The 14,676-nt window shown below is 41.1% G+C and overlaps 1 protein-coding gene across 5 annotated transcripts in view; it reads left to right on the forward strand.

Annotated features, from left to right (window-relative positions):
• The window catches only part of PCMTD1 (protein-L-isoaspartate (D-aspartate) O-methyltransferase domain containing 1), a 49,864-nt gene extending 36,330 nt beyond the window's left edge, over positions 1-13,534 (forward strand). For 4 of the 5 annotated variants that reach the window (XM_070382413.1, XM_070382411.1, XM_070382414.1 and 1 more), the window contains 3 exons: positions 7,285-7,456; positions 9,467-9,590; positions 10,542-13,534. In XM_070382413.1, the coding sequence (XP_070238514.1) occupies positions 7,285-7,456; positions 9,467-9,590; positions 10,542-10,906 (661 nt within the window). In that variant the 3' untranslated portion in view covers positions 10,907-13,534. Of the gene's footprint in view, positions 1-2,309; positions 2,500-7,284; positions 7,457-9,466; positions 9,591-10,541 lie in introns of all 5 variants that reach the window. The other variant, XM_070382415.1, reaches the window with a different exon arrangement.
• Positions 13,535-14,676: the final 1,142 nt, after the last annotated feature.

Here is a 14,676-nt window from a genome sequence, read left to right on the forward strand (position 1 = left end):
GTGCTCTGAGCAGGTGTGGGTGAGGGGTTCCGTCCACTTCATTGGAGCAAGTGCAGGTCGCGTGCAACCTGTTGTCCGCAGCGTGCTGACCTGGTCTGCTCTTCACACGCGTTCTCCAGGACGTCCTTACTTTAGCCCATTTCTGTTATAAAGTCTTCCAGCCCCAGGTTTATAGTCCCTTGGGTATCTGGCTTTCATGGGGGAAGGCCAGATCATCTGAATCAGTTTTGTGCATGTACCATAAGCGAAACAGTCTCTCCAGCTGTGTTTACTTGGAAGAGGAGGTCAGATAAAAGGAGCCTGGATTATACCCTGTAAGTGCTTTGTGAGTTGATAATTGGCATAGCATTTATTCACAACTACATGTATGTGTTTGTGTAGTATGTGTAAATGTGCATGCAGCTGACCTGACTCCTTGGAGGGCGTGCTTTGGGGTGAGCTGTTTTCCTGTGAGACAATAGGTCCTGTCTCCTCCCCCCTCCAAGGACACTGTACCTTGTTTTGGAAATGCTGTCCTGCCAGAAGCCACATGAGTGCAGCTTTGTCTGCTTTATTGAAGATTTTCATTCTGTTTGCATGGAGGACCATTGTTTCCTGTAGTTTGTTGTATAAATGAGTCACAATGTGAGTACTGAAGACAGTAATGAAATTATGAAAATGACAGCAGCTAATGTGTGTCGTCTGCACCATTCTCAGCTGTACCCACAGTCCTGGAGGCAGTGTTGGTGTCCATGTTTCCCAGATGGGAGGACAGGACCAGACAGGCCGTAACTTCAGCCAGGCCTGTCTTGTTGTTTAGTTCTGATTTAGCTATAATGATATAAAAACGGATATATTCTAATGTTCTTCCCAACAGTAAGATTGCCAATGAATTACAGTCTAGCAGCTTAGCTCCAGATAACAGAGGTTGAAGCGGCACCTTTATTTTCGTCATTTGTTTTTCTCTAGGTTAGAATTTAGGGAGTGCTCTTAGCCTGGTTAAATGCATGATAACCTTTTTATCACAGAGGACACGTGCCCTGTTCATTAATGAGACTTGCCTCTGGGGTGGATGTCTGGGGGTCAGAGATGAGCTGGAGAGGCTGTGCCTTCTTCAGGTGTAGTCAAGGTATAAATTCTAAATTAAATTCAGGGTTAGCGTAGTCATTTACATTTTAGAAGATTTAATGGATGTATGGCTGGGTGTAGTATCCTAATTTTATTTTTGATTATAGGCTCCTTTTTCACGTAATTGATATTGGATTGGAGAAAATGAAATGATACTGTGTTCTGTCACCTTTATCACTGGAGCAGTCGCACTTCATCTTGAAGAGAATTGTGGCATACTTGAAGAAGTTTTGCTATCTGTAGATACATAGTCAACATTATTTTGAACTCCTTCTACGATAGTTGAACATTTGGGTATATTGGTCATGTTCAGATGGTAGTTTTATGAGAAATACAGGTTTTAAACACAGTTTTTAAACATGACAGACATTCAAATGGTGGGACAGAGAAATGCTTAAAAATAGTCCTCTAAGCTATCAGTTATGTATTTTAACATCAGTTAGAAACGGTATGAGGGGAGGTTTGATAGCTTCTGACACATTATTGGGAAAAGAAGAAATTATTCCAAGAATAAAACACTGACAGAAATAAAAGTTTGTAGCCCAAGTTATTTTATAAGAAATTATTGTTGAAATATGAAGGCTCACTCTCATATCATGTACCGTTCACGCTTCCTTTAAAATGTTTAGAGATTGGTTTTGGTCCTATGGCGTTTCCTAAAGCTCTGTTCAGTGAAAAATCTGTGTATTTACTCTTAACACTTTGCTTTAAATAATGTTTAAATTATTCTGAGGTGAGTTTGGTGCAGTTGGAAGGGAAACCTCTTATAAAGGTAAAGTCTTTGTTTTTAAAATTTTGTAAAATTCAATAGCTTAATTCTTGGTTATAAGAGTTTTTAATGGTATAACTGTATTTGGAAAAGAAGAGATGATTATTTTCCTGGGTTTTCTTCCCAGTGGAAGGTTGTGAAGTTTGTCTTGTTTTAATGAAGTTGTCATAGCTGTCACAGTTCAAAACGCACATTTTGACAAAGTGTTTTAAGAAAAAGAAGTATCTGTGATTCATTTGGCAGGTTGTTTTGGGTGAGGTATGAGAACACTATAGGAGTCTTTCCTGTGTCCCTGAAATCCTTTATTGCGCTGGAACGATAGTCTAAAATGTTGATGACAGCATCCTGTGGCACGTGATAATCTAGGTGTGCAAATTTTCAGCCCCGATTTCAACAGTGTATTGAAGGGGAATGTTGTTTTTTCTACTCTCAGTCAGCTCCTAGACCTAGAATACCCGTCTAAGAGGGAAGCTGCAGGGCAAGGCTAGGTCACCCTGATCTCCTAGCAGCTTATCAGAGAATTATGTGGGCACGTTGGCAAGGTCCCTGCTGTGAATGGAACGTCTGTGCATCTGGAGATGAAGATAACCCAGCGTGCACCTGTAAAGGAGCCCCCAGCCGAGGTAAGTGATGGAGTCGGTGCCCTTTTGGCCAAGCGCTCATGTCATAAACCAAGATACCTGTGCTCTCGGTTTTCCCACAAATATTGTTTGTATGTTTTGTTTTAGTAAGGGTATGTCAGATACTCTCCCCTTTCTACGTAAGTCTAAAAAGCCATTAGGTTTTCAGGTTTAAATCAATAAATGATTATAAGTCTAAAGTGATTGAATTTGTAGTTATTACAGTTCAGAACTACTTCTTTTTTTGTATACAGATAATTTACATGGTTAGGAAGTATAACTTGGTGGAATTCAGGAGTGTAAGACATCTGTACCTGGGAAATTTTGTTTTGGAAAATGTCTTCAAAGAATAAAAATGATTGCTACTTTTCATGTTACTAACAGACAAAAAATTTTAATGAGCTGCCCTAAAGTATGAAAACTAGGAGAGAACACAAGATCGATACTTTCAGGATTAAAATTAGAACCATGGAAAATATCCTTTTGGTAGGCCTCTTGCCATTTTTTAAAAAATTTTTGTTGTTTTATTTTCCTTTCTTGGGTTCCCTTTATTTGTAGTTGATGTGAAAAGTGGAATTTAGATTTTCTCTTTTACTGTTTTCAAACCTAGATTTTATGTGCAAATCTACAAATAGTGAAAACCTCTGGTTGGTTCATTAATGCAGACTTCTGGATTATACAGACTTGTGTTTATGGTATAAAATATGTCCTTTGCCTACAGAGGTTTGTGGAGACTTAGAGAAGGTGCAGCTTTCAGAATCTAGTTAAAGCTAAAAGGAAGAAACTTTTATTTTCCTCTTTACTCTGGAAACATTAATAGCAGTTGTAATTTACTCTTACCACCTGGTAGCTGTCATTCTTGCCTCACATCAGTCAGTTGTTCTTTATACATATATGAGCATATCCGTAAACATTTGCCTGAAGAATTTTAATTATAGATTTTTGGAAAAATATTGTTAGTAGTAGAATTTGTATGAATTTATTTACATGAAATGCTGTTATAAAAACAAGCCGTAATTTCAATGTCAGAATATAAACTAAGTAAGATCCTCATCTCTACCTAGTCAGAAATGCTAACACTTCTCCAAGTCCTTTTAGGAAGGATCATCTTTAACCCATGTATGTATTAAAAAATAATGTTGTAAGTATAGGCAGTTTGAGAGTTGTTTTGTTTCCTTTACTATCATGAAGGACTTGCCTATTACTGGAGAAGGTGAAGCCACAGCTGTGGATGTAATAAACAGTCCCCAGATGAAACACTGTCTCTGCTAGGCTGTTTCTTGTAACTATTAAGTCATTGTGTTTTAGTGTTTATATTTAAAATATCACACCTTTCTCCCTGATTATGTCCTTGAAACTTTACTATTTTGTATCTAGAAATAATCTAGTCCTACTACTCCTTTTGGAATGTTGCCTCAGTTCAGTTAAACTTTCAAATTTGAGTGTGCTGGTAAAGGAAATGAATTTGGTATACTAAATGAAAAGGTCTTCACACTTTCGAAGACCCCCTATACATGTTAGAAGTGTATGTTCCATTTGCATTAGTAGAAGTCATTTGTAAATGTAAAGGTCTAACTTTTCTCTGTAATGATTCTTTGTAACACTTCCTAAATGGAATAAGATAGTATACTTGGCTCAGATCTGCCTTGTTAGGGGAAAAGCCTTTGTTTCCTAGAATAAAGAAGGGTGGCTTATTTAAGATCTTCAGAGAGGCCACTAAAAAGCACTTTTAAGTTAGGTGACAGTTGGTTTATTAAAGGCACGGTGGTTTTGTTTTGGCTTTTTTACTGTTTAAGTTTTGCTTTTTTTGGTACATTGTGGGAAAAATGATGTGTTTTGTAACATGAAACTACAGCTATTTATAGTTTCCAATTTAGTAAAGCAAGAACCATCATGTTGATTTAGAGGGTGCCACAGGCACACATTTTTTTCTGTAACTGTTTCTCTAGTCCTGAGATTCTTGTGATTAGCGTATTTGTCAAGTTTGAGTTCATGTTCAAAGTTGGTAGGTGGAAAAGATGACAAATCAATTACATTTCTTAGGTTTCTCACTTAATAGGTATTTCTTGAGGACTGTAAAAGGTGATGAAGATATAATTAAAGTTCAGAAGACGTGTTCAAAGGGATAATCAGGGAAAGCAGGAGAGTGTCCCAGAGGAAAGACTGTGCTCAGGAAAGTATTTGAAGCTCCTGTTCACAGTTGATAAAGTAGAAGGGTGGTTGCTTAGTGCTTTCAGTTTACGTGGCTGTTGAAATACACACACATACACACGTATTTAAACGAGATCCTGAGATGTTTTACATGCTAAATATTTGAGATATTGAGATCTCATATGATTTTTATCCTTTCCGTGCATCTCATTTTCCACCAGCCACATCTCATTTTCCAGCAGCCACAGGGCTCCTGTCTGCACAAGGCTGGTGGCTAGTGGGGTTGATTGCCCTGTCTCACCTTTCAGATCCCAACTCACCATTTCTTGGGGAGCCTTACTCTGGCTCCCCAGGCCTGTCAGTTCCCTTGCATCCTCAGCCATACTTACGGAGTGGTGTTCCTTTAGAGCATTTTTCACCCTCATTCAGTTCAGTTCAGTTTAGTCGCTCAGTCGTGTCCGACTCTTTGCGACCCCATGAATTGCAGCACGCCAGGCCTCTCTGTCCATCACCAACTCCTGGAGTTCACTCAAACTCACGTCCATCGAGTCAGTGATGCCATCCAGCCATCTCATCCTCTGTCGTCCCCTTCTCCTCCTGCCTCCATAAGTTCATCTTTAATTGGTGAGATTGTTGTCTCTCTCACTGCATTAGGCATGAGTGCCTCCCACTTCATATCCAGTCTTTACACACAACAGGGGCTTCACAAATAATGTTTGGAGTGAATTGTGCTAATTGCTAGTGTCAAGCCACTTGACCAGAGTCACATTTGATTTTAGAATCAGGCACTCAGTCCTTTATAGTTCATTTTGCTGGGATGAGAGTGTATAAAAATAACACAAATTATTTACTTGTAATGGTGTTTTTGTAGATAATAGTTCTGTAAGCTGTAGGAAGCTTTTAAACTATAAGCATATTTTTAAGTTGATTTAACAGACTGATAAAAGAGGTTTAATAATACAAAATAATTTTACTTAAATTCCTTGCTCACGTTCATCTAGAAAATTTTAAGAGTGGCTTAAATTATTGTAAAATTAAGTTATTTAAAATGAATTTTTATAATAATGAGGGTTTTTAGATTGAAAATACTAGTCTTTTTTCTTTTCAAAGAATGCTTACTGTAACTTTGAGATGATTAAACCATGTGATCCACAATATCTAGTTATTTAAAGGCCAAGAGATTGTTTTGGCTGTATTTTAGACAATCTTAGGTTGTCCAATAGTCTTGAGTATAATAGAGAAATTAAATGCTGTCCATTACATATGTAAGTTTATACTTTCGTGAGCGTTATGCAAGTAGCAAGACTGAGATCTTCCCGAAGAGCTGGGTAAGAGTGCTTGTGTAGTGTAGCTCGTATTTGAACTGTGTCTTGAAGGGATGCTGGGCATTTAAGCAGCAGAGAGGGAGGGGCCATGCAGGCACAGGAACAGCACAGACCTTGTAGTATTTCCTCTAAATGACGGGAGGCCTGTAATTCCACCCATGGCTACAGCAGTGTCTCTGGGATGGGGGCAGAGCCAGGAAGGGCCCCATGTGGCCTCTGAGAGGTGGGAACCTGTCCTGAGCAGCTGGGCACAGGGTGGTGCTGGGGGTGGCGGACACCCAGAAAGTGTGGGCACTGTCATAGTAGAAGTAGTCATAGTAGAAGTCATAGTAGAAGCTGGGGTTAGGATCACCCGCCCCTGTGGGTGTCAAGAAGAGAGGGCAGGGTCTGCATTGTTTCCCACCCTACTCCCCACCCTGGAACAGGAAGCTAAGGACTGGGCATCATTCTGAGAAACTCTTCTTTAAATATCAGTGACCATGGGGTATCTGTATATTTAGTGAATTTAATGGAAACATATTGTGTAAAAAGTCTGTGCTGTGCTTGGTTGCTCAGTCATGTCCGACTCTTTGCGACCCCATGGACTGCAGCCCGCCAGGCTCCTCTGTCCATGGGATTCTCCAGGCAGGAATATTGGAGTGGGTTGCCATGCCCTCCTCCAGGGGATCGTCCCAACCCAGGGATGGAAGCCAGGTCTCCTGCATTGCAGGCAGATTGTTTACCATCTGAGCCACCAGAGAATCCCTGGTAATAAGTCTGTTAATTACCAAAGGGCAGGATGCATTTTACAAAATAAAAATGATTTCAGAGACATTTTTCACTGCATACTGAGCCTTTTAATGCAAATTATTTTGTCCTCAGATGATAACTTTGCTGTGTGGTCATATTAATTTCAATCGACTTAAAATTGAGAGGGTATTTTCATGAATTAATTTCCTAAAATTACTGTACATGTTTTATTAGTGTATTGGGGTTTTAACTATGTATGTTAGAGACTGTTTCAGTTAGTCACAAGAGTGTTATTGTGATAGCTTTTCACTATACTCACCTTCTGAGCCTTAAGTAAGGTTTCAGTGTGGGAGAAAAAAGAGGTTGATGTTTTGGAAAAATGTACACTGTGTCATTGATAATAAAACAATATATTTGATCACTGTTAGATTTCATAAATATACATAATTCAAATTCAAATTTTATGATATTTTATTCTTATAATTTTAGTAAAACTTCACTTTCAAAGAGTTGGATTATGTTAAGTTTTTAGGTCTCATCTTTTGTTTAAATGAATTAAAATACTTTTTATTTCTCCATACAGGTTTGAGTTCTGTGAGCCTGCATTTGTGGTTGGTAATTGCCTGCAGATAGCATCGGACAGTCACCAGTATGATCGAATCTACTGTGGAGCTGGGGTCCAGAAGGACCATGAAAACTACATGAAGATTCTGCTGAAAGTCGGGGGCATTCTGGTCATGCCCATAGAGGACCAGGTAGCGACCACCGTCCTGCTCCATGGCGCGGGAGACACGCTCAGTGTAGGATGGGGGCTGATGCGCCAGTGAAAGGCGCACTGGGATTGTTGAGGAAGAAGTGCTCGCCGCACAGGTGCCTGTATAGGAAAGCACTGAAATGGACTCAAAGCTCTTAACCAGAGCAGGTGTGGAAAAGGCCCCTTAACTAGGGAAAGAAGAGCCAAGCTGAGCTCTGCCCGTGCGTGGTGTTGGCCATGCTGCCCCTCTACACACACCCCCCGACCCACCAGTGTTCTTGCTGTTGAATGTGGTGGCCTCTTCTAGCTGAAGGAGTGGTTGGAACTACTTAACTCCATTTCAGAAACCAGTAAATTTTTAGATCTTCTTTTTTGGGAGAAGGCATTTGGGAGAAGGCAATGGCAACCCACTCCAGTACTCTTGCCTGGAAAATCCCATGGATGGAGGAGCCTGGTGGGCTGCAGTCCATGGGGTCGCTAGGAGTCGGACGCGACTGAGGGACTTCACTTTCACTTTTCACTTTCATGCATTGGAGAAGGAAATGACAGCCCACTCTAGTGTTCTTCCTGGAGAATCCCAGGGACTGGGGAGCCTGGTGGGCTGCCGTCTGTGGGGTCGCACAGAGTCAGACATGACTGAAGTGACTTAGCAGCAGCAGCAGCAGCAGCAGCAGACTCATTTGAAACTATTTTTCACCTACTTGCCTGCCTTTGATTTGGAATTATTAGGTATAATAAACGTGTGAAATAATTATTCAGAAAATGGGTGGATCTTTTACTTTAAAATTTATAAATATACATTTCAAAAAATATCTTTTATGTTCATACTAACCTAAGTCTGCAGAGAAGGCAATGGCACCCCACTCCAGTACTCTTGCCTGGAAAATCCCATGGATGGAGGAGCCTGGTGGGCTGCAGTCCATGGGGTCGCTAAGTGTTGGACACGACTGAGCGACTTCACTTTCACTTTTATGCATTGGAGAAGGAAATGGCAACCCACTCCAGTGTTCTTGCCTGGAGAATCCCAGGAACAGAGGAGCCTGGTGGGCTGCCGTCTTTGGGGTTGCACAGAGTCGGACATGACTGAAGTGACTTAGCAGCAGCAGCAACCTAAGTCTGAGATGTGTACAACAGCCTGTGGTTTGTAAGTGGGAGCTGGACTGTCCCAGATGACTGGGACCTAGTGTGGTCATCTTGGCGTCTCTGAGAGTTCTCTACTTTCACAGCATGTGAATTGCAGGTCAGAGGACTTCATCACACTGTGTTTATCAATTATTAAAAAGAGACTATAAAGCATTCATTAACATACGTTCTTGGAAAAACATTAACTTGAATGCTTCCAGAGTTGAGACTCCCAGATCAATCATCTTTTTCCTGTTTTCCTTTAAAGATATATTTTTAAAGATCTAAAATATGGTTTCCCATTGGTATTTTATTGAATATTTCTTATATACATTATGCTAATATAAAATATAATAATGGGTTGACTTTTTTAATTGACAATACTGATTTGTCCTGATCAAGCCATGTACTGCTGATGGGTGTTTGCTGAGTGGGAAAGCTCTAATGCCTTTGTGACTAATTACATTTATTCATGAAATATGAAGTTGGGATTAGAATCTATTTTATTACCACCCTGGAAGATTGTGAAGTTGACTCATTGGTTCAGTAATCAAAATGCGTTTTTACTGATATAACACTTTAACTACACAACTGTGTGAGACGTGTGTTTTGGGAGCCAGTGGCAGGTGTGTGTTAGAATAACACCCCTTGATGACATCAGACCCCCATGTTAATATAACCTGCAGAGCCATTTGTGTGCATGGAATATGTTGTGAAACCAGTACTTGTGATTCCTCCTGTACTAATATTTAAATGAAGGTAATTGGGTGCATTCAAATACAAGTGATTATAGAGCAATCTCTGCTATTTTTCTGTTAAACTTGTGAGGGTAAGGTGGTCCACTTCCCTGATGGAGCCATTCTGTTTTTTTTTTTCGCCCTCTAAATAGTTAACACAAATTATGCGAACTGGACAGAACACTTGGGAAAGTAAAAACATCCTTGCTGTGTCATTTGCTCCACTTGTGCAGCCAAGTAAGAATGACAACGGCAAGCCAGACTCTGTGGGCCTCCGTAAGTACCCTTGTGGGAGATAAACAGAGCTGACTGTGTGTGTTAGAGAGAACCTTCCCTGTAGTTGTGGCCTGAGAGCTTCAGTTCACACTACAGTTCAATAGCAGTCAGGACTAGTATTGTCTGGTCCACTGGATCTTCTCATGACTAGGAACCAGGAGGATAAAAGTACAGAAAACACTATTTTTGAATAATTAGGGCTGAGAATTGTCTGAAAGTTTCTGTATTATCAGAAGAACGTTTAAATGAAGCTCGTGTGGAAGCTATTTTAGGACTTGGGAGTGTTAGAAGTGGCTGAAGCAGGTCTGAGTCCTTTTCCACTCTGGGACCCTTGGGTTCTTCTGAACTTGGGCTGCTGTGACAGGGCATCAGTGTGGTGGGTCCCTGGAACAGCAGGCAGTGTTGGCAGGAGAGGCAGACAGTGCAGGTGTCGAAAGAGCACCCGGTGTGCGGGGGAGTCGGGAGCAGAGCCACCGAGAAGATGGAGATGTTTCTTAGCATCTTTTTAACTTCTGAAGCTCTTTCCTGGGTGATTCTCCACCCCACCTCCTGCGGCAACCCCTCCATGTTTGCCTCCCCTATCTGCCCCCCTGGTCTTAGCAGGTCATGGGGCTGACAGCAGGTTATGGTGGGCTGACACCCCCATTTCTGTCGCCAGCCCTGCCCCTGCCCCTCAGTCCCCTGACTACTCAGTTCTCTGTGCTCCACTTGCTGTGAGTTACCTGTCCTTCCCAAGAGGGTTTATGCATGTGCCTGGGTTGTCTGCCCACAACACCTTTGCCACCCCATCCGCTGGCCTTGGTGCTGGAGTGATCTGCACATAGTCAGTGCTCTTCCCTGAGTCTTTGTTTGATGAAAGTCAAAGTTTTTACAAGTCTCTGTCTTCTGATGTTCACTCAGAAGTGAACAGTATGTAATGTTTCACTTTTTATGTTTTCCGTGTGTTTTTAGCCCCTTGTGCTGTCAGGAACCTGCAGGACTTGGCTCGCATTTACATCCGACGCACACTTAGGAATTTCATAAACGATGAGATGCAGGCCAAGGGGATTCCTCAGAGGGCTCCGCCCAAAAGGAAGAGGAAGCGGGTCAAGCAGAGGATTAACACTTACGTCTTTGTGGGCAACCAACTCATCCCCCAGCCTCTCGACAGTGAGGAGGACGAGAAGATGGAGGAAGACAAAGAGGAGGAGGAGAAGGAGCCGGGTGAAGCCTTGAAGCCGGAGGAGCCACCCCAAAACCTGCTGCGGGAGAAGATCATGAAGCTGCCCCTGCCAGAGTCTCTAAAAGCCTACTTGACATACTTCAGGGAGAAGTAGCTTAGAGCAAAAAGAAAGGATGCCTACTGATAATTCCTTGCGTCTTGAAAATGTAGCATTTGTTAGGAGTTAAAAGAGAATTCTTTCTTTCATCAGAGTGAATTTATAGTGGAAAAAGGTATAACTTGTTTCTGTCTTAGTAATAAAAATGATGTATTCAGTGATTAAAAAGAATCCCTTTTATAAAATATATTTTTCTTTAAAATTGGAAAAATTGCTGTTTTAACTCAGAGCAGCTTCAGGAGTGGAACTCAGCTGTAGTCAGGACTGGGTCTGCAGATCCCCGTTTGGTTCCTAACGGATCTAGTTAGTGGTGAGGGCTTGACTTAACTTCCCTCAGGGAGACACAATCGTGAAGCGCATGTGATCGGATTTGAACTGCAGTCATGTACAGTTCTGCCTGGGAACTCTGTCTAGCAAGGAAGGCAGACGCTTTGCAGACCCCCTACTTGCGTTGCAGTCCCCACTGCCAAGTTGCTGTAGACCTACTCCGGGCAATGTATGAGTGCAATAACAATGCAGATACTGAATAATTTAGCTTTAAAAACCCACGTTTCATGGAATTCAACAGCACCGCTACTCTCGCTTTTGAATCTGTTGCCAAAAGACATGGGGAAAATGTCTGCTTCTCTCATCAAGATTTTAAGAGCACATCAAGTGAATATCAGAGCAAAACGTACATGCTTAATACAGCTCTTAGTTTGTATGGACCTTTTGACATTTTCAGTATTTAAACATGATGAGGCTGTGTTACTTTGAAGTTTTAGAAGGTAGTGGTGTATTTAGGACTGTTTTCCTTGTCGTCCACTGTATAGAGTATTTGGTTCAGGAGAGGCATAGTTCTGTGTGACTGTCGATGGCTCGTGGGTGAGTCAGGCCCGAGCAGGCTGGCCACAGGTGCACTTTAGCAGAGGGAACTTCTGGTTGATTGCAGGTTTGCGCTGGACAGGTAGGGCAGGACAGCCTGCCCTGGTCTGAAACTCACCTCTGTGGTGTCGGGAGTGTTCACAGAAATGACGTGGAGATGCCTTTTGCTTTGAAAATCTGGAATCATAGTTTAATCTTGGGACCTGCATTGGGCTCATCTAACTTCTTCCCATGTTTTTATTTTGTGGTTGTTTCTTGTGGTGAAATAACAGTGGTTTTCATTTTTCGCTTAGTATCACATACTTTATTATTTGAATGTCAGTGGTAAAACAGGTAGTAAAGGCCATTCTTAGCTTACTAGGGCCTGAAGAGTCATTCCTTGCTTAGGAAAGTAAACAGTGTAGTCTATTTACTATTTAGTGTTCTGATGGATTATATACATTTTTAGAAGGAAGAATTTGAGAGTGTCACTTACTGCCACCAGCATCACTGTTATAACTGTTGATCAGACATGCTTGAGGAAATGCAGTCACAGTGCAGTTGAAGGACTATGATGTTCTGCAGAGGTTCACACATGGACGGTTCCAAAAACACCTCAATTCTGAAAAAACTCTACATGTAAAAACAAGTGTTCAAGTATTCTGAGCATGAATTATCCCAGGATCCCTTTAGTAACGTCAAAGATGATTTCACGGAAGCTGCTGGTTTTTATACCAGTGACTGAGCTGGGGGCTAGGAGGTTGGGGGTATAGTGTCTCCACAGGGTTTCTTAGAGGACTACTAAGCTGTAGTTACTGGTGCGTGCCCATCTTATTTCTGTCAAGGAAAAACAGTTGTTTCATACAGTTATATTAGAAATGGTCATTTTTTTTTTAAACAAACGTGTTTTAGGAGATGAATCTTGAGTTCCTGGTGCCCACATATTTTTATCTTGTACCCCCACCCCAGCTTTGTTGTTTTTGAAGCAAGTGTCCACGTATGTAAAGATAACCTTTTCTTAAATGATTTTACTATTCATGAGGGAAGTTTTTGTTAAGGATCTATTTGAAGATTGACTTTTTCATATCAGCTTTCATTCTGTTGGCCTTGGTAAAATGTATAATAGATTTTCATAATCATTGCCAATTTTGGACACTGAAATGTATCTTTTGTGTTTTTAAATGCATTTGTTTTACAGTTGTGACTTTACTATTGAAGAAGTAGAAATAAAAAATTAAATTTTACATGAAAGCCCTTTATCTATTAATGGGAATATATTAGAATGATTGAGGATATTTTGGGTGTTTATTTTTTAATGAATCATGTTATATTTGAGTGTGAATAATTATGCTTTATAAGTGGAGAGGTTGCAAATAAAGATGAAGTAATTGAAGGTGATGAGCAGTGCATTCATGGGGTTTTACAGCAGGATAAGCTTTATTTATTTTGCAGAGAGGAAGTAGGCCTGAAGGGGGGAGCAACCCTTCCCCAAGACCACTGGTGGGAGATGGCGTGAATAGTGTCCAGCATCTGATAAAGTCCAAAAACTGCCAGCCACACTGTAACTACCAGGAAGGTCATTTAAATCTGTGCTGCTTGTTGGTTGATATATCTTGGTTCTAGTATTAATAAAGATGTTATTAAAATAGCATTCGTAGATAAAATACAGAAAATGTAAGCATTGGTTTCTAGTTGTTTAAGAGGATAAAAGTGAAGCAAAAGCTGTTAAATTACAGGAAAACTTGGAAAATTATTTTAAATAAACACTTGCATATAATTAAGCATTGCTGTCAGTGGCCTGCGTTTTTTTTCCCTTTTCGGGTTTAGAGACGCTCAGTACCTGAGGATCTATGCTGAATTACAGCATGGAGGTGTCTGTGTCTGGACATCTCGTGGCCTTTTGACTGCTGCCACGTCTGAAGGCTGTGGGGTTCTTAGAAGTTAATTTTTATAAACTATTTGAGTAGAGATGAGGGATATTTATAAGGTGCATGCAAAGTCTAAGGACTGATTGAATGTACATGTAAGGGCAGGCATCTGGCTTTCTGCCGTGGTTTTACACACACTTGTATCTCTAAGCGATGTGGAGTGCACCCTGTGCATTCCTGTGCACTCACTTTTCACGGCACATTGTCTCTCTGAGCCTGGTCCCTGTTGTCTGTAGCGATGCTAGGTTACAGCTCAGTTACCTGTTCATCCTACTGCTGACGGACAGGTGGTCCCCCAGACCACTCAGCATGCCTGTGGCTTTGTGCGCCAGAGTCCTCAAGCACCCAGCCAAGAGCAGAAACCACTGCCCAGAGGCCGTGACGATGTCCACCTTTCCCAGATGGTGCAGAATCGTGCAGACTTGTGTCCCTTCCAGCAGTGTTTAAATGTTCTAGGTATTCTGTATCCTCACCTACATCTGATACTGAAGTGCTGTTGGGCTTTGCCACTCATTAGGTTTGCATCTTTTCAAGTGCTTCTTGGGTTCAGGTTTCCTTTTGGTAAAATTCCCATTAAAATTTGGTAAAATCTAAATTCACCAAAATCCTTTTGGTAAAATTCCCATAAAAAAATAAAAGATGCTTGCTCCTTGGAAGAAAAGCCATGACAAAGCTTATGACAAAAGCTAGATGGTGTATTTTAAAAGGAGACATTGCCAACAAAGGTTCATCTAGTCAAAGCTATGGTTTTTCCAGTAGTCATGTATAGATGTGAGAGTTGGACCATAAAGAAAGCTGAGCACCAAAGAATTGATGCTTTTGAACTGTGGTGTTGGAGAAGACTCTTGAGAGTCCCTTGGACTGCAAGGAGATCCAACCAGTCCATCCTAAAGGAAATCAGTCCTGAATATTCATTGGAAGGACTGATTCTGAAGCTGAAGTTCCAATACTTGGGCCACCTGATGTGAAGAACTGACTAGTTAGAAAAGATTGAAG

Source organism: Bos mutus, chromosome 14 (assembly GCF_027580195.1).
Source record: "Bos mutus isolate GX-2022 chromosome 14, NWIPB_WYAK_1.1, whole genome shotgun sequence".
Taxonomy (NCBI): Eukaryota; Metazoa; Chordata; class Mammalia; order Artiodactyla; family Bovidae; genus Bos; species Bos mutus.